At 35.7% G+C, this 27750-nt stretch overlaps 1 protein-coding gene across 4 annotated transcripts in view; it reads right to left on the reverse strand.

The window, feature by feature from the left end:
• Positions 1-633: 633 nt before the first annotated feature.
• PPP4R3B (protein phosphatase 4 regulatory subunit 3B) overlaps positions 634-27750 on the reverse strand; it is a 31159-nt gene continuing 4042 nt past the window's right edge. The window contains exons 3-16 of one of the 4 annotated variants that reach the window (XM_067293025.1): positions 22727-22825; positions 18749-19369; positions 15168-15245; positions 13865-13981; positions 12575-12691; positions 11437-11568; positions 10204-10306; positions 9110-9151; positions 8270-8428; positions 7364-7533; positions 5566-5630; positions 4959-5143; positions 4290-4492; positions 634-3433 (exon numbers count right to left, since the gene is read on the reverse strand). In XM_067293025.1, the coding sequence (XP_067149126.1) occupies positions 3338-3433; positions 4290-4492; positions 4959-5143; positions 5566-5630; positions 7364-7533; positions 8270-8428; positions 9110-9151; positions 10204-10306; positions 11437-11568; positions 12575-12691; positions 13865-13981; positions 15168-15245; positions 18749-19369; positions 22727-22825 (2187 nt within the window). In that variant the 3' untranslated portion in view covers positions 634-3337. Of the gene's footprint in view, positions 3434-4289; positions 4493-4958; positions 5144-5565; positions 5706-7363; positions 7534-8269; positions 8429-9109; positions 9152-10203; positions 10307-11436; positions 11569-12574; positions 12692-13864; positions 13982-15167; positions 15246-18748; positions 19370-22726; positions 22826-27750 lie in introns of all 4 variants that reach the window. The other 3 variants (XM_067293024.1, XM_067293023.1, XM_067293026.1) reach the window with 3 other exon arrangements.

Genomic DNA, 27750 nt, shown 5'->3' on the forward strand with positions numbered 1-27750 from the left:
CTCAGAAATGAGGCTATTTAACATCACCTCAGTATACTAATTTTGTGAACTACTAGCCTCAGCCACATCATATTAAGTAGAACAAAATCAGATACTGATTAAAATAATTACTGTTAAAAAACAATTGTTAAAATAATACCTGTAAATGTGAATGATTTTGAATGAGTTAATTTTTTTCCAAATATAGAACTTTCTTCTTTTCCTTTTATTAGAATGCCATTATAAACAAATTACTATTTTCAGCTGTGAAATGCAATAAAGTAATTTCACAAGAAAGTGATACGATAACCATCTTCTTTTTGAGAAACAATAAATGCAGCTTGAAGTCAGGAGACAAAACATTTACACAGTAACTCAGTATTACACTATTTTATGTACTTTTGGGGCAGTTTACCAGTGCCTTAGGCCTAATCTTGCTATGAATGCAACTTTTAAATAAAAATAATTGCTTTAGTTGCAGAGTAAAAACTATAAAAATCACAACAAAGTTCCAAAGCCAATCTTAAAAAAAAAAAAAAATCTCATTCACCAGAGTTCACCAGGCTTAGACATAAGAAGAGCCTATAATTTGCACAACCTCATTAAACACTTCATTGTAATAGTAACTCAAATAAAAAAAAACAACCCAACCAATTCAAGTTTCATGTAACTTTTTATTAAAATAGCATTTATAACTGATACATGTTGGCAGATGTTTTCTTTTCTAAAAAGATTGGTAGTGGAAGGGCCCCAGGCATGAGAATGTGGACTGCCCACTAGCAGAACCCAGGCAGCACCTACCAGGTCAGGTGGGATAAGCATCTCTGGTTGCCTGAGGGAGGCGACAACCCTAGGTAGTAGCCAGTTAGAGTGCTGCATATGTCACCTTCTACAGGGATTTAAAAAATTCGTTAAAAAAAAAAAAAAAATCAAACCTGACATCTAATGCCACTTCATACAATCTTTTTCTAGTAACTATAAAAATTCATGACATTCTTGTTTTTGCTGTAGAAAAAAGACAAGCTGGTCTGAATGTATTTTAAAGCTTCTGACAGTACTTCAGAAAAGAGAGTTGGGGATCGTGGCAGAGGGTGGGGAAATCAAACAAGAACTAACACACTTCTGTCAGAGACCCTCAGAGAACTTATTCTGGGTAGCTCTTAAAGGGAGAATTAGGAGAACCAAGGCCCACAGACCAGGTAACATGATTTTTCAGCCTCAGGTTAGTAAAGGCACATACTGCATAACTTTGAGCTGCTTGAGTAGCACGTATGGCATTGTAGGAAGTTAATCATCTTTACCGATGGAGAGAAGACTCATCAGAAAAAAAACAACAAAAAAACAACAGATGATCATCAGCAAGGGAGTGAGCATATGGTGATGACATTGCAACTACACTTTACCATCAAAATACTTCCTCAGTCACTGTGCTAAGAGTTACAGGGTGTTTCATCACACAGGTAAAATAAGGAGTCCCATTCTTGGTTGCCTGGAGCCCACAAAGGGCAACATCATTTTCCCCAGGTCCACTCACATGAACTGTCATCCACCAGAATGCTTCATGTCTAGCTGACTAGCTGGTAAGAACTCATGCATTCTGCTGGGTATTTGATCTAATGGTATATAATTATTTTAAAATTGCATGGATAACTAGTCTTAAAGAATATTCTAAAATGGCCACACTTAAAACTGTGAGTTAACTTACCATGTACAACAAACCAAACAAGAGCAATAATTATGGAATTACAGGGTCACATTTTAATTCCTGAATTTTACAGTTCAGCATTAATATCACCACATGTATACAAATGGTGTAAAACAAGTACAGTGGTATTTTTAATACAAAATAAACTTCTGTTTTATGGAAAAACTATACTTCATATCTACACAGACAGCCCATCTTTTTCCAAACAATAGCTAAAATTAAAATTAACTACAAAATCTCCAAAACAGAGAAACTGCTTCAGTTTAAACTATTCCAGGAGAAATGGACCCATAACACATATTACAAGAGAGTGATCTATGTGGTGGATTGCAGCTGGTTTCATATTTTAACATTTCTGACACATTAATTGTTGTTGGGAAATTTCCTCTCACTTCATGATCTCAGATCACATATGGGCAAACTAACATTAAAATATTTACAGTTCACTTGCTGCTCTTGAAAATAAAACCTAGACTGTTTGCCTCTATCAGTTCACCTGTTTTTGTTGCCATTTGCTTACCTACATGGAATGTGCTTTTATTTTTTAAAAAAGCAGCTTTCATGTTACACCCAGATTCAGGTGCTGCTTGTTGATTCTGCCTCGAAGACTGGTGTCTTGTTAGTAATAACTCCATCTTGGTCCAAAATGACTTTGGTGTTAAATGCCACTAAATTCATCCCTATGAAAAACCTGTTAGTGTTTCTTATTACCACCTCAATTATACAATTTAAACTTGCAAATATGAAAATACACTTGCTGCTCAGAGAGGAGACAGCTCAATTTAACAAAGCAGAAAATGATTCAATTCTGTATCGTCCATAAAATGAAAATGATAGCTGTATGGGTGTGCAGTTCAAAGCACGAGTTTGACACAAGCAGTTCCTAGAGGTATTTTGGAAGCTATCATTCCTTGGCATAGATATTACTGGATATCTAATTAAAAAACAAGCAAAACTGTCCATTTGAATCCAGCTTCCTTTTTCTCCTCTTGAAAAATACAAATTAAAATTTATTTTTAATTGCTTTAAACAATGCAACATGCACTGTAACTGCAGTGTTCCTCCCTCCAACCATAAGAAACGTGGTTTAATTTGTAATAATGGTCCCAAAATCTGGATTGTTCTTATGCAAATACAATTAGTTTTCCCTTAAAAATTTTTTTAAAAGAGGCATTGCTAAAAGAACACAACTGACAGCACCATTACAAAATTAAGATTACTGGGTTCAAAATTTAAGCTTGACATTTTTTCCTAGTTCTGTTAAACACTGGGGAAACCCTGCAATATTTAAAAAACTGTTTACCATACCTTTCCCTCCCCATGCCCTCCCAACACCTGAGACTTTCCTTGCTGAGAAGCCATCATCCAGGTTCTGAATACTAACCCCCCCCTTTTTTTTAATTTTAAAAATTTATTTTGACAGCCTGAATGGCAGACTCCTTATTTACTAGAAAGATATCAAGTTCCTTGGAAGCCTTGTGTTTACAGAACTAACCCTTTCTAGCTGATATACTGAGTTTCTTTTGCTACCCCTTGTATTATCTTAAATACTCATGGGAAAAAGCTTTCTGAATCAGATTCTTTTTAGCTCTTAAAACAGTTGCAGCATTTGAAACCCCGTAATAAAAGTTTATTCCAAAGTTTTGGTTTCTTTTATGAACCCAGACGAGGTCTTTTCCTTGGAGATGTCTCCTCCTCTTCATCATCATCTTCATCATCAGGATAATCCACTAGGCCAACTAGACTTCCCTGCCAATTAAAAAAAAAAACAAAAACAGAACAAAAAAGTCTCGCATTGAAAAAAATACTGATGTATGTCCAATTTCAGCACATAACCCCCAATCAACTTGTGCAGGACCTGAACCTCCAAAAAGTCAAGTTTCTCTTAGGATGGCACTCAATAAACCTACAGTTTTTGAAATACTCTGCTTGATCTTTTTATACTATGTTCTACTTTCCAGGTAAGACATGAGATACTTGAAAATACTTCCAGCTTTTCAAGCATCCCACTACACAACACAGCAGGAGCTCCAGTCCTTTCCAACTGGACAGTTAGAAAACCTAATATGTCCACTGCATATGTGTTTTGCTGAGAAGTCTTAAGTTTGTGCAGTAATTTTTTTGCCAAGTTAAAACACTTTCCTGAAGCCTCTCAAGAGCTTTCAGGCTACAGATTAAATTAATACACTGTTGTATAAGACAAAAAGTTTCAATTAGCTACTGTATTTCATCTGCTTAAAAACTTACTAGTTCTACAACTGAGGGTCCACTAATTCAAAAGACAAACAACCCCCCCAACCTCTTACATATATCACACACAAAAAGCAGCATCTGGACAGTTAAACAAAATTGAGGGGTGGGAACAGTTAGGATTATGCAGAAGATACAAGACTGTGCCCATCAGATTATCAAAAGATCCTAGTCCTACCTAATGTATCTTTAAACCTTCCCCCAAACTAGTAAGGGCTTTAACTGAACAGAGCTCTGTATCAATTTATTCATAAATAAGGTATTCTACCTGGAGACTAATGCTGACCTTACTACATGACAATCAGTATGATTTCATGATACCGCTACTGTTGCGCTCTTACACAAGTTGCCCCACCTTCGTGGCTGTCACGGCTGTGGTCAGGGTTGCATTCTTGGAAGAGGAGCCATTGGAGCTTGCTGGTGACGTCTGAGCTGCCACAGATTTACTGTTCGTACTGTTTGCACCATTAGCTGCACTGGCAGAGTGGGAAAAAGTGAATTTGAATCCCCCAGCTGAAGTCCTTTTTGGAAGATTCTCTTTGTCTTCACTCTCTTTAGCTGAGGGACAAACATATTCATACTTAAATATTAGCTGTACACCATAAAGTACAATCCACATCACAGGATAACTGCAGGACAAAAGAAGCCTTTTCTTTCATTTGGTTTAAATCAACAACTCACCTACTGAGCTCACCCAAGGCATGCAAGCATTCAAAATGAGAGAATGGCACAGCTGCTTTGGACATGGGGATGGTGCTCACTTGGGATACACAAGTACATACAAAGATTTACTTTTGAAGGTGGTTTAAAACTACCAGCATGTTTGGAGCAATTTAACTGATCATTTTAATCCTAAACTGGCTTCCAAAGGCACATTAAGAATTCATCACTTACTCACAGAACACCATTACTCCCGCTTATGCTTCGGAGCGGGAACATGACACATTGTTTACATGATACATGACACCCCATAGATCTGACAGACAGCACTTGCCATGCTGACAAGCTGATATTTGGTAAATACCTTTCTTAGTTTCCATAAATTTTTCATAGCTATCTGGAAAATCATCCTCTGGTTTTGATTTCTCAACTGGAGGTACAACAGCTTCACCTTCTTCCTCTTCATCTTCATTGAACCACATTTCTTCATCTTCTTCTAAGGCTCTTGCATCTCTGCGAAATCTATTGCTACGCAATATAGATGGAACACTGTAAGAGACACATGACAAATGATTCAAGTTTTGCTCACCGTTTCCAGACTGTCAGCTCGGCACAGAATTTTAAGGAGCATTCAGTGCACTCGAGAGGGCAACCCAGCCCAGTCCGCAGCTCTAGCGCTACCACAAGCTTCACCAAAACGTCAGCTGACAAGGAGGGAGACTGAAGTCTAACTCTGCATGACAAAGTTTTCTGAATTTAACATTTAATATATTGACAAATATGAACTGTATTACAGTAGGCCACAAGGAAGCCCAAATGGGGGCTTACTCTAATTAAAGAAATTTTCATAATGAAAGAAAAAAAAAAATCCAGTCTTTGCCTTTTTTTGTCCTCTTTGGGGGAAATCAGTAATAAAAAGATATTACATAATGACATTAAATAAAAGCCTTAGGACACAAACTGGGGAGTACCTGTTCAGTTTCTGGTTTTGTCGGTCTTTTTCTTGCTCATATTTTGTCTTCAATCCCTTGAATGTCTGAACATATTCGATAGATTCAAGTGCATTATAAAAGTTTTCAACTATATGTGCAATAAGTGACTTGATATCTTCCTGCATAAGCACAAAACAGTTTTTAAGTCTCAAATATTAACATGCAGAAATTCAGAAAGCTTTAGGGTTGTTTCATTTTAAAAGTAACTGATCCATTCTCCAGAGTGAAAGGATTATTGTAAAGAAATGTGAAGTCATCTGAGATTTTTTTTTTAAATTCGAAATCTATAGAAATAGTTATTATTTCCCATATCAGTGGAAAATAATCTCTCTTTTTTCCTGTCCCCTTCTTGTTTGTGATATTTTGAGCAATTAAATCATGATGTTTGCTATCTAGGATTAAGCCTTCTTGAGAAAAATACTGAAGAATTTAATTACACCCTGCTCTTCCCACAAGTTTTAGCTCTTTCTAGCCCTCCGTAACTACATCAGCACACACAGGATGAGGCACCTTTTGATCAGCCATCCTCTAAACAAATCTCCCCCCCATGAGGCAAACCTTAACTTTCATACCACAATGGCAAAAGGAAATAAGTAACAAAATACCTGTATCTGAATCATCCAAAAAACCACGACTTTTTCCTCTTGTTGGAAAAGCTAGCTGCTACCATAGCATCAAACTAAACACTGCCCTCTGTTTTTGGGGAATGCAAAGATTCACCCAGAGGGTTCTCAGACATAAAGGCATTCACAGCAAGTCGCTCAGGAGCTGCTGCAAAGTCCAGGTCTCCCACCCCAGCAGTCCAACAGACGGGCTGCTCCTGTTTGTCCTCTGTCCTGTCCACACAAACATTGTTCCCCAAAACTCTGCTGGCAGAAAAGCTACTGATTCAAAGCTGACACTGAGAAAGCTCGTGTGTAGGATTTTAAAGGACAATGCTCACTCCAATTTCTAGTCAAATCAATCTCATTTAGACCCAGACTTGCTCACATACAACATATTGCACCTAATTCCTCACTTCTAAGTTTGATCCAGTGACATTGCAGTCAATCACTTAAAAGAATTTCATTTACAGACTGCAGCTGTAGAGCATCTCTGACATGTCCATTCTGGCTTCTGAGTCAAGGATTACAATATACATGTACAGAGAGACTGAAGGGCAATACTATGACAGTCCTGAATGAAATGGTTAGTTTCCTTCTCCTCTCACGACAGAGCAGGTGTGTAAATGCCTCCCCTACTCAGAAAAGGCTGTATTAAAATAATTTCTTTTGTGTGAGAGGAAAGGTTAACTTAAAAAAATTCCTATGCACTATTAACAGTTTCCATTAATTCAATGGACAGCAACTATTACAAGAGAGAGCTGAGTAACTGACTGCACAGGACACCCTTCTGCTAGCAAGAAATAAAACTAATCTTTCTTTATTGTTGGAAGTCCTGAATCCTCCAGATTTCAAAGCACAGCACTTTTTTTTTTCAGATGAGATGAAGCAGCAGCCATATTTTTAGCTGCTGAATTCACATACTGTCTTTTACACACACACACACACACACACACACACACAGCCTACAAGTATTCTTGGAAGGAGTGATCATGTAAAATAAAATATGAAGCAAATTACTGGCTATTTGCTATTTGAATATTTTAACAGCTGCGGGTTTCTTCGGTGTTTTTATTTTAAGTAGTAATACACTATTTCATGTGCAAGATTTGCATTCTGTATTTCTATCTAAGATACCACATACATACAGGAGCTGAAGAAGCTGCTTAACTTACCACTCTGATGAATTCAAATAGTTCAATCACAGCAGAGTTGAGCAGATTGTACCTAGTTCCATTATCCAAAAGAGCATTTATAACTGGTTCAAACAGGTTTCCCTTGGTGATGTAACGGTTATAAAATTCATCTTTTAGGCCAATTATCCTCCTCATAAAGCGAAGAGCACCTATACAAAGAAAGAAATTGAAAAGTATTTAATAACTATTCATCTGAGCTCCAGTCTGCTTCTCTTGAAGAGAATAGAAAAAAACCCAAACCGATGTTACTAAGAGGAAGATGTGCTTCCAAACCAAAAGCATTAAAAAGCATTTTCTGAAAGTTCAAAATAAACATTTGAGGAGAATTGATCCCCCCCACCCCTATTTTTTTTTGTGACTCTTCAGCATATCTGAATGTGATCAGGGTCCATTCAATTCTTTTTAAAGTACAACAGCAATAATTTCAGCACATGCTAAGTTAATTATTCCTGTTACATTATTCCAGTTAAGTTCACTCCTGCGCTCTTCTGTGTTCACCTTCCAGAACCAGTCATTATTCTTTAAATCTCATGGCTCACAATATTCCATCCACTCTCCCCAAGGAGCACTAGTTTTATGATGTTATTAAGAAATGACAGTATTCCCATATAAATGAGATGTGATACCCAATCTCAGATGATTCTTATTGTCATAAAGACTTAATGGATCATAGTGGAATTCAAAAGATAAAACTATTCTCCTTCCACCACAACTTGCATTGGTCAATGTTAACAGATATTTGCCACCTTTCTTCCAAAATACTAAACAACTAGTCAGTAATTAACAGGAAAGTAACATGAATTTTTAATTTAAGTATCCACACACATTCCACACTGCACATACAAAAATTTTGAAAAAGGAAATTAATGGCAGCTCCATACTCACACAAGGCCAAAAAGGTGTGTTTCGAATTCATCAAGACCAATACTCTTCTTAACAAATCTTTGTTCATAATATAATTCTTGATGTGATATGTATGGTGTTCCACACAGAAAGTAAGCAGCTCCAAAATTAAGGCAAGTAGTTGTGCCGTTTGATAATTATCTATGAGAAAAATAAATGCATTGATTAAGAGAGAGAAAGGGAGAGTGCAAAGAAAGTCATGCACCAAATTGTCACTAAGCTTGGTTGCTATTACGGTTCCTGACACCTTTTTACCTGCTTACGGAACTGCTTTAGGAAGCTGGACATTCTGTCAGAAGGAAGCACCCCCTCACCCCCAAAACAAAACCAACCAAACAAAAGAGCCTTTTTTTTTTCCTACAGCCACACCAGTATCCTGAACTGGTAGTGGGGTTTCCTCCAATATCGTGGACTTACTAGTTGCAGCTATCCAAATTAACAGTACATGTTAAAAGAAGAAAGCTGATCAAATCTGGAATTTATAAACCTAATTAGCATTAGTCTTTTCACAACACTCAAGAAGCCAGCACAGATTTAAAAAAAGCCGAGCTATGTCTGCTTACTACATATTCCATTAACAATGATCTGAACTGAATGATCCTGAGAGAACCTAAAAATATAAAAACGTAAAACCTGATGAAGCAGAGTCAGATAAAAATATTATTCTTCCAGCTTCCCGATGTCTCAAATGAAGCAACACACCTACATCTACGCTAATACTAAGTATTTAAAAAAACAAAATATGGACATATTTAACTTTTTTTAAAAAACATACAGAGTGTATGAAACAAGTTTCAAAAGACAAGGTGAGTTAAAACTTACCAGGACAAATTGTATTACTCTTAGTAGACCCAACTACTGCATCTGACAAATAAAAAATAAAGGTATAGGTTTTTAAAAGTGTTGTAAATACTTAAAAAATGAGCATAAATAATCATTTTTTAACTGTTCAAACTTTTAATCAAGTAAAAAGCTTCACTAATCTACAGGGAAATAAACATATAGCAGAATATGCCAGATGATACTTCTGTATTCAGTTTACATTAAAAAATTTCAAATTCAACTAGGTGCAAATATGTAATCTAATATTTAGGAATTTTATTCCTCCCTAGGCTAAAAGAAAGTACTTATTCTAAATTTTTCATATAACACTCTGAAATGAATGCTACAAATATTCTACAAGGTTTAAGTATAAAATACATAAACTAAAACAATATATATTTTTTAAATTCTAATGATTCACCTAACACTTTCATCTCTTGAAAGAGTACTTATAATAAAAGTCTGACTTAGAGGCTGTTAAGTTAAATATCTCTTTGTAAAACACCAGAGACAAAAATGAGGAATTTAATTCATTTACTGTTGTCCATAGGAAAAAAAAAAAGGAAACAAAAATGAAAAGAAACAAGAGAAAGGAGTTCCAACATGTATTTCTTGGACTTCTTGCAGTATTTCTATACTGTTGTAAAGTACAAAGTGAAAACTACTTTTTGGAGTTAATCACCTGTAGACACTGGATGCCTAGAATCATGTAATGCATCGTTCTGTTGAACGCCACAACATTTCTGTATGTTTTTTTCTAAAAGCACTTATGAACTGAAGACACTCTGCTTTACAGCAAATATTTTTTTAAAACTGCAGTTGTAAAAGTATTTTAAAATTAATGATGTACATCAGCAATTTTTTTTTTTTAAAACGAAGCATGGCATGCAAACCTATTACCAAAGCTGCAACTAATCTAATAAAAGGAAAATTATAGGGCTATTAGGACTTCTGCCCATTGATCCCCTGCCACTGGGGAACAATAGTTTTCAGCAAGTGTATTCCCAGCTAACATCACAAATCTTTTCACCATTACTGGTACAGTAAGTCAGCTGAAAATATTATAAGATAAAAAAACATATACATAACCTCACCTTTTTCACATTTATCTTCTGATGTATTAGCCAGAAGTGGTGCAGTAAGAACATGCATACAATGGTTGTAGAAGAAATTGAGAAATTCACTTTTTTCTGTTTTCTAAAACAAATATAACTTTTATTAAATACTGGCATGTGTACGTATTCTTTTAAATAAGGAACAGTAGTAACATAAAAGCCTACAAGAATTCTAAGTGACTCCCTCAGGTTTGCCTCTATCTATTTGGCTGGACCTGTAACATTCTTTGACTTCACTGGCATAAGATATATTTGTTTAATTAAATAAAACAGAAGATCTGTGAGACATCAAAGCAGTTTAACTATCACTGAAAAAAACATTGTGGATGCAAATATATACTGAAAAGACAGAAATGTCTGATCAAAGTGCTTCACAGAGTTTATTTAAACCACTCTGAAAGGTAAAGGCAGTAATTTTACCAATATAACCCCCAACTTTTTACACCAAAGTATCATCTTGCCATCTTGCTACATAGTACATACAGATCAATACATGAGCAAAATTACAATGTTTTTCCTTAAGCAGAGTATGCATTAAATACTGAGTACATTGTACTTTAAAAAGCCGTATTTTAAGAAATTAATAAATAGCTATACCCCATAAAAGTAAACATTTGGTACAAATGTTGAAAAGGTAATGGAGGCGTAATAATTTGCCCTTGGAAAGGTCTGAATTCAGTATGACAGCAGTTGAAAGGAAGGAATGATCAGCAAAGTTTTAAATGCAAGTTTCAAGAAATGTTCTGTTTTTCCTTTGACATCTGAAAACATGTACAATTTGGAATTCTAGAAGAATACAAATAATTTCCTCATTTTGGACTAGTTCAATGATGCTGCATCTTTATTGTAACACTGGTATTAAAACATTGATTTGGTTTCACACAAAGCCCTCTTGGACTCCTTTTACATTTCAGTATTTATCACCCAGCTAGCAGAAGTTATGACTAGGCTAGTACTATTTCACGGAAGCACAGGATTACTCATTTTAATAAATACTTACACAGCACCACACAGACATGCCTTTTATTATCAACAGTTAATGGAAGTTTCCATTTATTTTTTAGCTTGATGAAATTCAATACCGGACCAAAAATGACACTGTCAAAAAACATCTCTTTTCTTATCCTCCCACCAGAATAAGAGTTGGAAAGAATATCAGGCTTTTAATTTTGCTAGACAGTAAAGTGTCTTTACCCCTTTGTATTTTCTTACATTAGCTGTGGCCAACATATTCTCTGGATCTATCAGAGTACGCAAGAGCCCCATTAACTGAACAGCTCCCCCAAGTTCAGGATCAGTATCGCAGATCATCTGCTCAATGACCACATTGATGAGGAGGATATCCTGCAAAAAAACCCCAAAACAATCAGACACAAGGTTTCAGAAGTGGAATGCTTTTCCTAGAGTTTCCATACTGAGTTTCAGTATTTTAAAGTGAACTGGAAACTGCAAATGAAACCATCTCTCAAAGCTGCTTCTAGACACTGCAGTTCTGTCAGGCATGTCCCTCCTCATCTGAAGATCACTATTAGGTAGAATTACAGTCTTATGAATGTAAACACATGGAACCCTACCACACTCAGAATTTTTTAAGTCTTAAGTCTGATTTTTCCTATGTTTATAATATCTACATTTTGGGGATAACTGTATCACAAACACTGAAGTGTTTTGTTTTTTGTTTTTTTTTTTAAAACAGGGTGTATGGTCCCGCAGCAGACATAGAAGAGCAGCTGGCTCTACTTTTTAAGAATGCCAGATGCAGATGCTGACACTCTGACCAAAGTCTCGAATGCTTCCAGGCCAACAACAGGGGACGGGGCTCAGCGAACGGCTGTCAGGAGAGACATGACTCAAAAGGCAGACCAAGAGGTTCCCTAAATCCGGACAGCTATCCCCAAGGACATGAAAGGGCACTGCTGCCTAACTCAAAGGCACGCAGATGTTGCCTGCAAGGTTTGGCAAATTCCAGTCCAACAAAAAAACAAGGAGCAACAAAAGACAAATCAAGAGATTTTGTAATAGAACAGCTATGGCAATCATTGGCCTATTCAGCAGGAAACAAGACAGGTATACCCTCAAGCTCAGATATACATTAAGCAAGTTTTTATCTGAGAAAAACCTGATTTTCAGACAGCAGCTACTGGGCACCTATTTTAACAAGCCTGATAGAGGCATCGGTGCTTACATTAGCCACTGAGGAAGTGGCAGTTATGTTTTCTTTATTCTCACAAAGTAAACAGGCAAACAAAAACTTCACAACTCTCATCTGGGGTATAATTCATATATAAAACTTCAGTAAACATTAAATAAACACAGGATATTAAATAAGCTCTAAAAAACTTTTACTCACATCATCACTCTGTTGGGCCTCTTGCATTACAAATTCTCGGACCATGGATGGACTAAATTCTACTAGATAAGAAAATATATCTGTAGCAGCAGATCTAACTTGCAAATCGTCCATTCCCTAATAAAAATGAGATCAATTTATTACAGATAAACCATCTCAGGTACAGCTGCAAAGAATCAGAGAGGTATTTGAAAACATTTTATTATATATATAAAAAAATAAAAAATTCTACCACAGATGCAGTAACACAGATACAGAAAAAAACGATAAAATACAGCCAAATCTTTTCACCACCATTTCTCCTCCCGAAAAAGAATGTAAGGATTCCTGTGAATTTGATAGCTACAATTTAGGCAAAAATAAATAAATAAATAATAGGGTACTAGGTGACAGAATATTTAAGATGCTAATGTTCTGTACCTGTTATCCACAGTTTAATTAGATTTGTGCAAAAGGACCAACTACAAATTAATTGCAGGTATATACAAATGTTTCTACACTCACTCACAGGCAGTAAGAATTAATCATTTTCCTTATGGTATGTAATTTTTTCTGATAACTGCACAATTTTAAATCTAAAAAATTAAATGGGACAGGAAACATTCACACTAGTCTAGCCCTGAAAAAAATCATGAGATTAGGGTTCATCTAGTCACTTAACATCTATATTACTTCAGTGTTTTCTTAACAGTCAGTGTCAAACTGGTAACTTGACAGATTGTTACTCTAGAATAAAAAAATTTGAATATATATTTTCTAAGCAACAATGGTGATGATATATAAATTACAATGGTCAAGCAGCAGTAGCTACTTTCAACCGAAGGAGTGATAAAAAGGACGCTTCAACATTGCAGAATAAGACAATCTGCTTCATACCTCTGAAAAGACAGAATTACACAATCTTTTGGAATAGGAACAAAATAACAGTTCAAGATGATCTAAAAATACTTCTTCAGTGCAGCTCCAAAAATCAAGAAGCCACAAAAAAAGAATACCTTGCAATTTTTACGCTATTTTGTCAAGAGTACTGCATTTACCACAGATTTCTCCATCATACAAAGTAAAATAAATATATAAATAAAATTAAGCCACTTTAGAAAAATGTGAACATCTTTTGGATTCTGAACTTTAAGATAAACTTCAATTTTCAGAAGAGCAAAGCTGCCCAATGAAACTTAGACATAAAGATGCCTACCAGATCTGAAAAACTGGCTAAAAGGATGTGTTTCTGTTTTTTCTGTGTTTTTTTTTTTTTTTTTTAAATAAAATCAGCTTTAAGTTTTCACTTACCATTACTATTTCAAGAGCGGGAAGGATTCCCAACTTTGCCAAAGTTTTGAAAAATGCATCTCTGTTCTGAGGTTGTAACGTCTGAGAAAATGCGCAGAATTCCTTGAAAAAGTTAACCTATCACATAAGGAAAAAAGTAGTGTAAGATGCTTTTGATACAGAAAACAATGAATTATTAATACAACTTGAAGAAACTGGTTATTCTGTGATAACAGTGGTAACAAAACTAGGAAGATATGAGTTACCTACCAAGAAAATACAGTTGTCTGTCTTTCTGGTAATCAAAGTTACATGTTTGTGCAACTTGAGTTACATAAGCAAACTCATGTCTGTATAGAATCAAAGTCTTAGTATATCACTAATTGTTAGGTCAGCTGAAAATAAGACCCTTATCTCAAACAACACCCATACTTTCCACAAGGAAAAATTACATCTGGACAATTAGGTATCTTTTCTTTCATGATCTTGAAAGAAATTTTGCAAAGTAACAAGCCTCAAAGATGACTGTTTATCATACAACCAGTTTTGTAAACTCTTCCAAAAGTAGGAAATAGTTGCAATTTATATTAGAGTTTGTGTACTGATAAGTAAGTGCCTTCCTAGAAAATGGAATTATTCTAGTCCTTTCTCCTCCAACAATCAACAACATCAATTAGCAGACATTAGGTGTGAAAGCAAAGCAAAAGCAAAAAAAGCCCCTAAAATATGTAAGAGGTAGAAATTTACCTCAGAAAGAAATACATTCATTTTTTAGCTATTTTATCACATGTAGCATATGAAGGATTTACAGTTCTGTCTGGCATGCCTTTTGTTTGAAAGAACAAAAATATGTTTCCTTTGCCAAAAGCACAGAGTCTAGATTTTAACAGAGCCATTTACACTAAGCAGATAAACATATTCAGGCATAAACATTTGTAATATATTGACACTAAGGGACTACTGATAATACTCAGTTGTAAGACTTCAAGATTTTCTTCAACAAGTAAAAAGTAGTGAAAAAAGCAACATTTGTATGGCAAGTGTAAGGATATGGTATGAGGAAAAATATTTAGAAGAAAGCATGTATTTAAAGTCTTTAAAGTGCTCAATAATAAAACAATTATTTAGAACAAATAAATCACAGTTTATATTGCAAGAAAGTTTTCTAGGGAGTATGAAACCAAAGACTTTGTTAGATCAGAAATGATTCTAGGATTATAACAAATACCTCAATGACTGCAGAACTACATAGAACAGTCTCAGTATTTCTATTTAGCCTCTGAAGTTTAAAGCATTCAAAGAACTACCAAGACCAATGACTTACCAGTTCACATCGTTTGTCATCATCCGTAGCTTCATCTGTTAATTGTGCAAAAACTTCAGACAAAAATTTCTCATCTTCCTGCATAACACACGTAAGAATACGACTTACAAGACATCTTAAGAGATAAAATGCCAATCTTTATAGGCTCAAAAACTGTATAAAGTCCAATTTTATGCTTAACTACTTACTTATCCATTAGAAACAAAAATACATCCATTAGTGAATTTAGTAGATAAGCTATTTTTCATACACTGACATTTCATTGCAAAAAAAGGGAAATTAAGTGTACACATTCAGGAGTATAATTTCCAATGTACTGTCTTTATACTCATTCTGTATTTCAGAAACAGGTCTAGGAGATCAGAATCATATATTAAGCTGAGGACAGATGATGATTATTAAATATGCTTTCTAAAGGGCTAATCTTAAAAGAATGTGTTGTTTCCTTTTGTTCTCTGCCATGCCACTCTCCACGTCTTACCACTCTGCCCTACCCATTCTACTCACTTCCAGTACGATCTTCCAGGCACATTCACATACCAAAATGAGAGAAAATTACAATCTTTGGCCCAGGCTTCCTCCCTACACCATGCATGTACCCTGCTAGGCAGGCAACCTATATAAATCTACACTAGGAATTGCCAGTCAAGGTACAATTTTTGCCATGCCGTATCTATGCTGTTAACACTCTACAGTTAGCATCAGACCATGTATCCGGTTACCCTATTTTGGATCTGCAGCATTGCAAACATTTTGTCAGTTCACCTATGCAAGCCTAACTATACTGACACATCACTAGTTTGCTGCAGCCACTTCCCCTGTTAATTTCATTCTCATTAAAACAAGGTTCCCACATTTGCACAAAGTTCAATTTTTCCCCTCTTGAACACCTTTTTGATTTTTATTTGCTCTTCACATTGAGACCCCCCACCCCTATGAGGGGATATTCATTTTTAAATATACAGGAAAACAGTTCACTTCTTGTTAAACATTTCAGTTACACCATTGCTTACTACTCAAGAAGTACAAGAAAATCAAGGTGAACAACATCATCTCTCAACAGTTTGGGCATTTCCCGCCTTCTTTATACATTGCTTTCTCTGCACTCCTTCGCATGGAAAAATAGTGTTGACATTCTGTCAAATCAAAATGTCCCTTTGTTACCTTCCAAATACAATGCAAGTTTTAAAGCAAACTGTTACATTATCCTACAGCATTACAAAATTATCCATCACTATACTGATTTAACTCTATAAGCTTTACTTATTGAACAAACATGAACTGAACTAGAAGCACTCCAATAAATATACAAAAATATTACATAGGGTAATGTAGCTAACTCTTACTTCTATACTTTTCTGTGTCCCGTCACTAAAACGTATGAGTTTCATTAGGCTCACGTAGTACAGAATTGTTAGTTACAGGAATGTCAACCAAAGGGTCACAACATTTTTTTCCTGAAAATTTTAGGACAGCTGGAAAACAATGCTTTACAAAAAAAAGAAAAAAAAAAGGAATCAACAACAGAAAAGGTGCAACTTACACAGACTTAGTCTATTCTAAGCTTTGCTGGTTTTGGCTTAACAGCTTAAGCCTGTTAAAAAAAACATACCTCAATCAACAACGGATAGGCTAGAAAATCCCCCAGCACAGAATACTTGGCAACAGAAAGACTCGTGCTTGTATAAAGCCACAGAGCATAAGCCTGATGCCCTAAAGCCCAGGCTACATCTGCTTTTCTTTTTCATCTTTCCTCAGTTTCCCACGCGGCTGTCCTTCGTCTAGAGCAGCACTAGGGTCTACTTCTTCGTATCGCTTAGACAGGACCTTTACCGTAGTAGCAAATGCAAGCCTTCATTCCTATAAACTGCATGCTCCTAGGGAGCCTTGCCAGTGTATTCAGGGTAAAGAGACTTCTAATTTTTTCAGCCTACTCAAAAGAGCTTTAGGATGCTTTGGCCACCTAACAGTAAAAAGCTGATTTACACCAGGGGGCTGTGAAGAGAGTCCTTCGTAACCAAGCTTCGTATTACCAATTTTTTTTTCTCAAGCACGCTACCCAGTATGATCTCTTCCACATTCTTCTTCTTCTTCTCAGTTTGCAATTCTCAGTGCAGTCAACTGATGAAGGTATCAATATTATTTGGAAATCAACATGTATGTCTTTAAAGATTACCATCTTTAAAACAAGATAAATCACCCTATGTGTCATTTGCTCTTTCTACTGTGGCAAAGATGGTAGTGATGGAGAATAGCACAGAACTGACAGAAAATTTCAGAATTTTCTTCAAAGAGTACCAGAGGTATGAATTAATCAGGAAATTATAGTTTTCTGTTAAGGCACAATTAAACATTCAGTACAGTAAAACCCAAATGGAAAAAACAGGACTTTACAAAGTTTAAAAAAAGTAAAATTAATATCTAAATGGAAGCAGGACTGTGCCCTCAGGAGAAAGACTCTGAATTTATTTTTAATTTTAGAAAAGTGGTATGTTCAAAAAGTAAAAAGGGAAATATTTATTTAACACAAAGTCTTTAATTTTGCAAGTGGGATTTACTTTTTATTTTTTCTGTTATTCAATCAAAGTAGAAAGAAGCCCAAAAGCTTATCCATGCACAGTAAGCGGTTCTCTGTAATTTTGTAGGGTTTTGATATTTTTTTCATTCTTCTATTCCATTCTTTAGAAACATTCCTTGCTGTAACATCATTTCTCCAATGCCTCCCTCTTTCCACAATTTTACTGCTTTCTTCTCCCTGATACATCTTCCTATTTCATGGACTATTCATGCCCCAAACTGACAGTTCCGTGAGGTTCTTTTCTACATAAACATACCATTTTCCTAAAGAAAAGGGTCAGAAACAGAATAAAACCACTTAGGTATCCATTAACATTCATAATAAAATAAAAACTGAGCAGAGAATACCCAAAATGTCATGAAACGCATGCACAACTGTCTATGAAAGTTCTTTCTATAGTCCAGCTTGGTTGTCACACCCAGCTACTTTTAAGCTTGGTTCTGAGTTCAAAGTGTTCAGTAAGTTTTTCAAGTCCTTGATACATTTTTGTCATTTATTAAATATCACTTTGAGATATCAATATGAAGAAAACTAATGAATTAATTACTTTATACTACAACATTTGAACTTAGTACCAGAAAATAATAGCAGTAATATAATAGAAATGTTCTGAACATACTCAGTTGAATCACAGACTTCACAATTTGTTATAAAAATGTCACAAATGTCACCCGGTATATAATACAGAAAATTGCTTATTGCCTAAATATCTTTGTGAAACATCTCAAAATGCATATTGCTGCTTCTGAATCAAGGAGAGGAGTCTTTTTTAACTATTTACATTCCATTTTAAAAATATTAGTACACTCACCTGAAATCTAACAAAAATTTTTTTAATCAAAAATAAAAATGAGACATCAGAAATAGGGGGAAGCTTTCAAAACACTATGCAAATGAATGAAAGTGTGCATGATTAACTTATGTTATGTTAAAAAGCTGTAATCAATTTCAAAACTAGAGCTAGAGGTATCCATCCATCTATACCATATTAAAAACCACTTACCTGCAACATACTGACAATCTCAACTTTGTTGAAGAAAATAAAGGAAGTGAGGGTAGAAAGAAAATTCTCTTCAAAAACAGATGGTGTCGGCAAGATGATGTCCTGAATATACTGTACCCTGTAAGTCTGGTGGATTTTTTGCCTGAGTTCAGAGTCTGTTATAGGTATAACCTCCTTAAATTTTGCTGTTTTGGTCAAGAACTCCCTGTGCCGTTTTGGCTGAGCCAAAGAAGGATCATACTCAAGGCATCCAACAACATCCATAATACACTCATCAGAAAACATCACCTCAAACAGAGTTGCCTTATTGAGGAACAAAATTCCTCTAATAATTTCATACAAATGATGCAAGCCTTCTGTGTTCTCTAAATTCTCACAGACTTGGAAAAGTTGCAAGAGTTTTTTAATGTAGCCTTCATTCTCCAAGGCCAGCGCTAACTTTTCTCTACGGATGGGTGAGGAGAGAACAGAGGTAACTAGGTCAGCAATCTCTTCAAGTTTGTTGAGTTCACAAGTAGGAAGGTCAATCAAAGGACTAGTTTCAGGCATTTCTTCTATGTGCTCCTCTTCTGACTCGATAAGATCCTGTGTGACTTCCACTGAAGGATCCTTACCTTGAACCTAAGAACAGAGTATGCACAATTACTGTCTCATCCCAAAACATACACGAGAATAATCAAATTGATAACTTAATATGTGCATAAGCACATTTATGCCCTCTGTTGGCTGGAAAGTATCCAGCCATGTAGCAAAGTAAGTTTGCCGCCTGTAAGATCCCACACAAGTCACCATTACCCTCAACAGTATGTTAAAAAAACAAAAACAAAAAATAAAACCCAACAAAATAAAACTGAAAAATCAACCACAAAACCCTCTGTCTGAAGCACCTTGAAGAAAAACATAAAATATTAAAAGGAAAGAAGGGCATAACAAAATTTTCTTTCAGTGTCTCAGTCAGAAGGGTATGAGGACTTCAACCCATGGTAAGAGTCCACAGCTATGGTAATATTAAGTGAAACATAACCAAAAGACCAAATACAAAGGCAGGATGCCATGGTTGCCAAAACCAAACAGGAAAAGAGGGAAGCAATTGTCTCCTGCTCTGCACCTTCCTTCTCTAACTCCTTTTCCTGACCCTCTAACTTCTTTCCCCAATCTTCTCACAAATCTTACACTTTTCATTCCCTTCACCAATACAGTCCTAAAATTCAAAAACTCCTATCTCTAAGTTTGCAGTCACAAAGGATCATACACAGGAGTCTCAGAGGAGAAAATGGCAGACTTTTGGAACCTGATGAAAGAGACTAATGCCAGTAATTTAAATTATCTGATCCCATGAAGACTTTCCTCTTAGACTGCTGATCAATTCAACCCCAAATCAGACCAATTTAAAACTGGACCATTTATCAGGCACATAAACTTGCAATTAATAGGCTCACTTCCTTCCAACAACAGTATCTCAGAACCAGGTGAGAAAACTTATATCCTAAAACATGCTAAGATTAAAAATGCTTCTAAACTGCCTAGTTAGTTTCAAAGGAAACTGCTTATAACTCTGAGTTCTCTCAGCATTCTCAATGTTTTCATGACACTGGTCTCATTTTACAAAAAAAAACCATATAGCAAAGTCAAAAACTGGTAAGCATAAAGAACTTTTTTTTTTTCCCCCTATTCTTCTCCTTTCCAGCAGGACTCCCTACTTTATTGCTTCAGGATTTTCTGGATCCGATCCAATATTTTGATCTGTAGACCTCCACAGATCCCTCAGTGAAGATGTCAAGCTTGTCATAACAAGTTTTAGCCTACTGACAATAAAGCTGCTTTCTTCATAGAGAAAGGTCTTTTGAACACCTTTTGGACATCATTTTCTACAGACCACTAGCAATCAGTGCTGGCTATAGGATAGAACTCTAAGCAGTTCCAAAATCATGACTTCAGGAAAACAAAATGGCACCTATGTTCATACGATGTTTTTGAAGCTAACAAGCTAAAATTAAATGAAGACTTAGTTTAATTGCTTCAGAAGAGTTATGGGTGAATATCCTGTCATATGCATTAGCAACTGAGCCATCCTGAACACCTATTTAGTAGAAAAATGTGACATACAGTTTATTATGAGAAACTCAGGCTCTTTGCAAACAAACTTTCTCACTAATCTATTAATACACTTAAATTCCAGAACCTACAAACACTTCTTAGTAATTAAAAAGGGAGCTCAGGAAATAAGCCTTAAATATTAGTTGTCCGGTACCACCTTGCAAACATGTTTTAGAAACCAGATCTCCAGAAATGAGAACAGTAATGAATTTTCTGCACCACTCCTTCTCTGGAGTGAGATAGCCAGATTAGCTGACAGTTGTTAAAGCGCTTTCTTTCTGGACGTTTGTCAAAAGCAAACAAATGAAAAAAGGATCCAGACTAATACCAACTGACATCATGAACATCAGCAAACAGCTAACAAAGTTTTTTTATCGCTGTCACAATCCCTGCTGAGGGGTGATGCACTTTATCTACTACGTTCCACTGAATTCACTCCTTTTGTAACAAATGTCAGGATTTCCACTACTATACTGAGATTGTAAAGTGAACTAATTGTTGTCATCTACCCACCCTCCATGTGAACTTCAGGCTAAACCAAACCAAGCCACTACCATCTTTTCAGGGAGTTGCAAAGTTAACAAATTCTTCCTACTCATATCAGTACTGAGCACTACAATCATTTGGCGAGTAAGCCTGAGAAAGAGGAAAGGATAGATATGAAGATAGAAAACTCAGTACTAGGTTAAATCTAATGACTCTATTAGAAACAGTAAGTCTGTACTAGGGACTGTCCTGATACATACCCATTCTCTCCTTGAAACAAAATATTGTGCATACTTTCCTTTGCACTTTCTTTCTTCATATTGAAGGCCCATCTCCCTCCACTATTCTTCTACTTTTTAAGAGCAATTAGGAAACAGGCAAAGCTAACAGAGGAGTTTTAGTCTAGTAAAAATCACAGTAACTTCTTAACTTCTGCTACTACCTAGCCTTTTTTTTTTTTTTTTTTTGTAAATAAAGAGACTGCTATGGAATTGGCTGAAACCATACTTCGGCTAACTAACCAAGTGAGGCCCCTCATTTCCCCAGCAATTTTTCTTCCTCTAGCTCCACAGAATTGTGCCCACTCCTTGCTAGAACAGTGCACAAATTTTAGAGTATTCTTGAGTTACAACTAAATAAGATAAACAGAATCAAGTTGTCTCAATAGTTTGGGTAATGCATTAAAATGATACTTTAAACTATTTCAGTTACAGCTTTATTTTGCATCATTTCAAAATCTGAGAAGGTTATAAATTACAATATGAAAGCCTGAGTTTCTTCTTCTTTTGAGTATACATAGGTGCAACTCTACTGACTTTTTATTTCCAAAGTGCAAATCTAAACTCTGGTAATAAAATAGTGAAGACTGGTAAAATATCTGCTGAGATATGGATAGTCCATTAGACTTAGGCTGTGATGAAAAATTTCAGTAAGATTTTAAGCTTATACAGCAATGCCACCTCTTTGTCTTTCACAATGAAATACCTAGCTCCTTATGCATTGAATAGATTTTCAGATCTCCCACATTCCAGTAAGCCAGCTTCCTAAGGCCACTTTGGAGAAAGACGGTTAGAAGTCTGGCACTGTGGGATTCCTCTGAGAAAAAAAATTAATAAAAGCCTTACACCTGAGTTTCATCATCACATGAATTTTTCAAAAGCATGAATTCAATTACGAAAGCCACAAAATTTGTTCTAAGTAGTACAACTCTAATTAGAATTTTGGCTTACAGTTTAAACTATAGCAACTTAAGATCTTACACAGAAAAGCCACAGAAAATAATGACAAATACATGCTTATTTTACACACAGCTTTAAAAATTATAGCACAAATACCTGAACTCATAGAACACAGTAAAGTATCTGCAAAAACCAGAATATTAATAGTTAGCTGTACCTGGCAGATTTTTTCCCAAATTTCATCACAGCCAGCTTTTTCTTGAAAACTCAGTGCTAGATCATAATTCTCTGCTTCTGACCAAACAATCAAGGTGTCCTGTTTAAGACATAAGAAAAATATTTATTTTTGAAATATATTACAGGTCAACATTGCATATTCATCAGTCTTCTGTTAAATCACATGTATAAAAAAGGAATTATTCCAATTATTGTTATATTTGTCAAGAAAGAACATAATCTACTGAAATACTAAATTACTTGTCCCATAAGGGACATCACCTTTCTTTTTTATGACTGCTACATTACATATTATCCATTTAAATATTTTTATATCCAGAACATTTATAATGGCATTTTTCTGCAACATACTTCTGAGCCAAGAGTCTTAAAAGGGGAATGCCCACATCACAGGACATTAGAAACTTGCAGTGTAAAAATTTAATTTTTTTCATACTTAAAGTATAAACAAAAATATAAAATTACCTTGTTTCCCTCTCAGAAGGGGTTTAATAGAAGTTTAACCATTTGAGAAATAACGCCTCACAAATCTAAACACTTACAATAGTTTTTCTGGATTAAAAGAAACATAGTTTGGATAATATAGAATTTGTAAGTTACTACTAAAGTTACAAACATCTTGGCAACAGGTAATTTCATTCAAGCAAAATTTCCTTCTGCTTCATTATTATCGCCTCTACCCATTCCATCTGTGCATTTGCAAAGTAAATCTGGAAGATCCTTCAAAATTTCTGAACAGACTAAAAAAAATTAGAGCAGTTATTTATGACATTGAAGATTTCTATCAGTCCTTAATTTCCTTTCGCAAGATTGTCAGCTACTTTATTATGACTCAAATTGGCCGATTTTTAGTATTATAATAGTAAATATTTTTGTTTGGCATCTTGCAGCTCTGAAGAGCAGGAAAAGAAGAAATAAGCTTTTCTAACAATGGCAAATTCAGAAAGCACATTAACAATTTTTAGAATAAATTAGCAGTACCCCCACAGTAAGATTTAGGGCATACACAGCTGTAGATACATATATACAGAGGAAAAAAACAACCCAAAAAAATGTAGAAACGTGAAAGGCACCCCGAGAGTTACTCTCTTGCAATGATTCAAGGTGAGCAGGACTCGTTCAACTGCAGAACAGACAGAATCTGAAACACATACAGGTTCCAAAAACTGTGCAAAGTCTCAATGACAGACAAAACTTCTCAGACCAGTTTAATATTAGTCTGAAAGTCATGTTTCTATGAGGGCACTTGCTGCTCTAAGTTGCATGTTTCCTTTTAGCAGATTTCTAAAACATCACTTTCGACTTACTCCACTACATGACACTACTAATACAGAACCTCTTATTCTGAAATAAGACTTTCATCATTTAGGTTAGAATGCTTCCCAAAAGAGGTAATTCATACACACACTGAATAAGGATGCTTGCACAGAAAAGTTGTATGAATACAACTTAACTCAGGCCGGCAGAGAATTCCAGCATATTTGGCTTGAAAATTTTAAGTTACCAGTTTGTTGCAGAGTTGGCAGATCGGAACGTATGCCTGTGCTTCAACATTCAAATGAAAAGTTCAACTTCCTACAGGAAACTAATCTTCATGTTAAAATGTTCAAACTGAATTGCTCTCTGCTAACTTCACAGTACATTTGACCAGCTCCAGCAAAATGGTTCAACATTCTGTTAAGTTTGGCAACTCCTTGAACTGTTATGGCAAATTTTCTAACACCAGCAAGCCCTTCCTTAATCGTCAATAAGTTAATTTATTTCCTAAATTTTTGCAAAGGTCAATACTCACCACACAACTTAGGAAGGCTTGTGAGTCTTTATTCTTTACCTCATGCATCACTTTGGTCATAAACAAAATATCTAAAGTGATATATGTAAGCTCAGCAATCAAATCCAAACAAGTATCTGGCTGTCTTATGGATACCTGATATACTCAAGGAAACTCTTTGCAGGCAACAAGAGACAGACTACTGTTACCTCTCTCACCTCTTTATCCCAAAAGCATTTTTTGGTTCCCTTTGTGAACAAATGGTAGGAAATGATGATGCTGACTAGCATCTAAGACCCATTCACTATACTAAAGATCAACCCATGACTTGGTATCGTAAGAACATTATCTAGTCACCATTCTTGATATATCTGCCAAAGAGAGAGGAGTACAAGTGTAATTAATGTTTTTCCATTCTTTAGCTGTATTCTCTTCAAGAACTTGGTTTTACAGCACAGTTTTTGCTTGTGTTATAGTTCTAATAGTACTTATACTCAACCTTTGTTTATATGCAATATCTTCATCAGCTGAGATTCAGGTCACTACTAATTTGAGTCGACTAGAATAAAAAGAGATACAGGCTAACTGAGAGTGGGCAGAAACATTCCCTTGAAGATCTTGTGTCTATGGAAGAGATTACTGCCTTGCACAAGTGATCCTCTGTGATTGTGAGCCTGCTGCCTCAGTCAGCTTTGCTGAATCCTTTTCAATCAAAATCAGGTTAGTTTAGATGGTTTAAACAGATCCTTAACCCAGTTATCTGGGCTTAAACAGGTTAGGGAGCACTCGCAAGTATTTCCGCTGGCGGATGCGAGGGGACTGTTGGGCACAGAAGTGCTGACAAACAACTGGCATGGGACAGTAGGAAGTAAACTCTTTCATCAGGACAGCTATCTGAAAAACACACATCTGTCTATACCCTCAGCAAACACAACTTATCAGCTGCTAAGATAAGTATTCTCACATGCCATTAATTCTTCTGTTTGTTTCTATGGTAATTTTAACCTCTCGATAACAATATGTAGTTGTGTGGGATTTTTTTGTTTACCATAATGTTTTTTTCTTATGGCAACAATTGCTGACAAATGCCTACCACTAGGTTAGCTTCCATCTTCTAGATGAAGAAAACCACAAGCTACACTAAACAACAGCATTTGCACAAGTTCATTTTCATTTAAATTTTCTCATTTTTACACTTTTGTTTAAAGAGACAGTTTTCCCTTTACAGAATGAACAGAGCTCATTGCACTGCGGTCTTAATGCTGTTCATGAGAGTTGTTGGTTTATGCTACAGTGTCACATACTATACATACACTTTTGTCCTACAGTCACAAATGTTATTAGGTAGCCTCTCTGCTTTTGGGCTGTGATTCACATGCACAAATGGTACAGCTTCATATAGCTGACAAGGTTATTGCTTACAGCTGTCCACCCTCATCTTTGACTCATGAACAGCTGAATCACTTAGGTTTACAGTGTGCCATTTTAGAGTGAGCAGTTGAGCTAGGCTTGGGGCACTGGGAGGGAATTAAAAAAAAAAAGTGTGTATGTGTATATGTATATACATATATATATACACACATACATACACACAAACAGTTCCTGTAGGTTACAGATACATATATCTCTCTCTCATACTGTAACCTGCAGGAACTGAAAGGTCTGATCAGCTTCCTGATCTGGTTCAGAGTGAATGGCACAGAACTGAAATACATGGATAGAAGAGACTGGGCTCTGAAGTGATCCCTTTGTATTACTAAAAGCACTTTTCATTTGCAAAAAGTGCAAGTGAACAAATTAAACATGCAGGTTTTTAATAATATATGAAATTCTATTTTGATATAGGGTTTTGAGCAAAGCACTGAATCTTTTACAGTAAAGCAAAAGTTCACTGAAGGATGCATGTGTCCACTACCATTTGAAGATGTTTTCCTCTACAACAGGTCAACACAAAATCAGTCAATGGAAGTTTAAACAGAGTTCACAAATATTTTAAAGAATGAACTGTGAGTTAGCAGCAACAACTCATCTTTCACACAGTATCCTACTTAACAGCTCCCATCTTTTATAGGTTAGTCCAAAAATAAGAATTCTTAAATAAAATTTCATGGCAGTTTCAGAACTCAAAATTCAAAACTTGAAGAGCTTACCTATAAATGATCTATGAAATTACTGGTATTTGTAATGCTTGTAAAGTCAACACGCCTCCGGGGTAAAAGGCAAATGCAAACAAAGAGGGATACATATATGAAGAAGTCATGGCCCAGAATGATTTAAGTAACAGGTACACTGCAGTGACTCAAATGTTTGCATGCATATATAGCTTTTACACTCAAAAAAGAAAAAAAAGAAATCTGTGAGAATTCTAGGGTTACTTAATAGTACTTTTTATAATCCATACTGCCCACACCAGTACAAATTATGTAACCTTCTCCTAGAGTATTGCTGAAGGACTTTGAAATATTTACTGTCTTCTATGTTTCCAATGAACAGACACATAAGAGAACTGTGCTGAACAATCGGGATCCTTCCTGCTTCCTTTCAAACACTTCCATTCACTGTTAACAGGCAAGATGTTGCCTATTAACCTTCTTTATGAAAAGATAGCTTCATTAGGAAGTAATTATCCAATACTAATATAAAATTTAGTATGTTTCCTGTATGACCTAAGACAACCCAAGAAGATCACACACAGACATCTTCCAGACAGCTGGTTCAAGAGACTACCGGTCCTACCTGCTTACCAGAGTAGCGACAGCAATGCCACACAACACGACAAAACAGAAAGAGATCAATTCAGAAGAACAACTTAAACTCCAAAGGAGTAGTCCAAACCACTCTTCAGTGTCAGTACTGGCTTATGCAATGTCTGCTACTCCACCTCTCCTTGTTTGTGTTCTGGCTCCTCAAATCCCCCTTACACCAGCACTGTATGCTGTACAGTGAACCAGATAGGGGAACAGATGCAGATGAAAAATTAACCAAGCAAAAGGAACTATTTTAACTGAATCAGTTCCTAGATATAACCTGTTAGACAGTTACATAAATACTCATGCTGGCATGAAAGAGAAATGAGGCAGCCCCCTGGCAACTGCTCACACTGACTTTAACAGCACCCCTGAAAACATGTTAAACTGCACCTTAAACTAACTGCTGATTTTCCCTGAAGCAAATTGCTCTGTTGTCGCATGAATGATGGCAACTGGACGTGGAAGAGAGTATTTGCATACATT

This window comes from Apteryx mantelli, chromosome 3 (assembly GCF_036417845.1).
Source record: "Apteryx mantelli isolate bAptMan1 chromosome 3, bAptMan1.hap1, whole genome shotgun sequence".
In the NCBI taxonomy this organism is placed as follows: Eukaryota; Metazoa; Chordata; class Aves; order Apterygiformes; family Apterygidae; genus Apteryx; species Apteryx mantelli.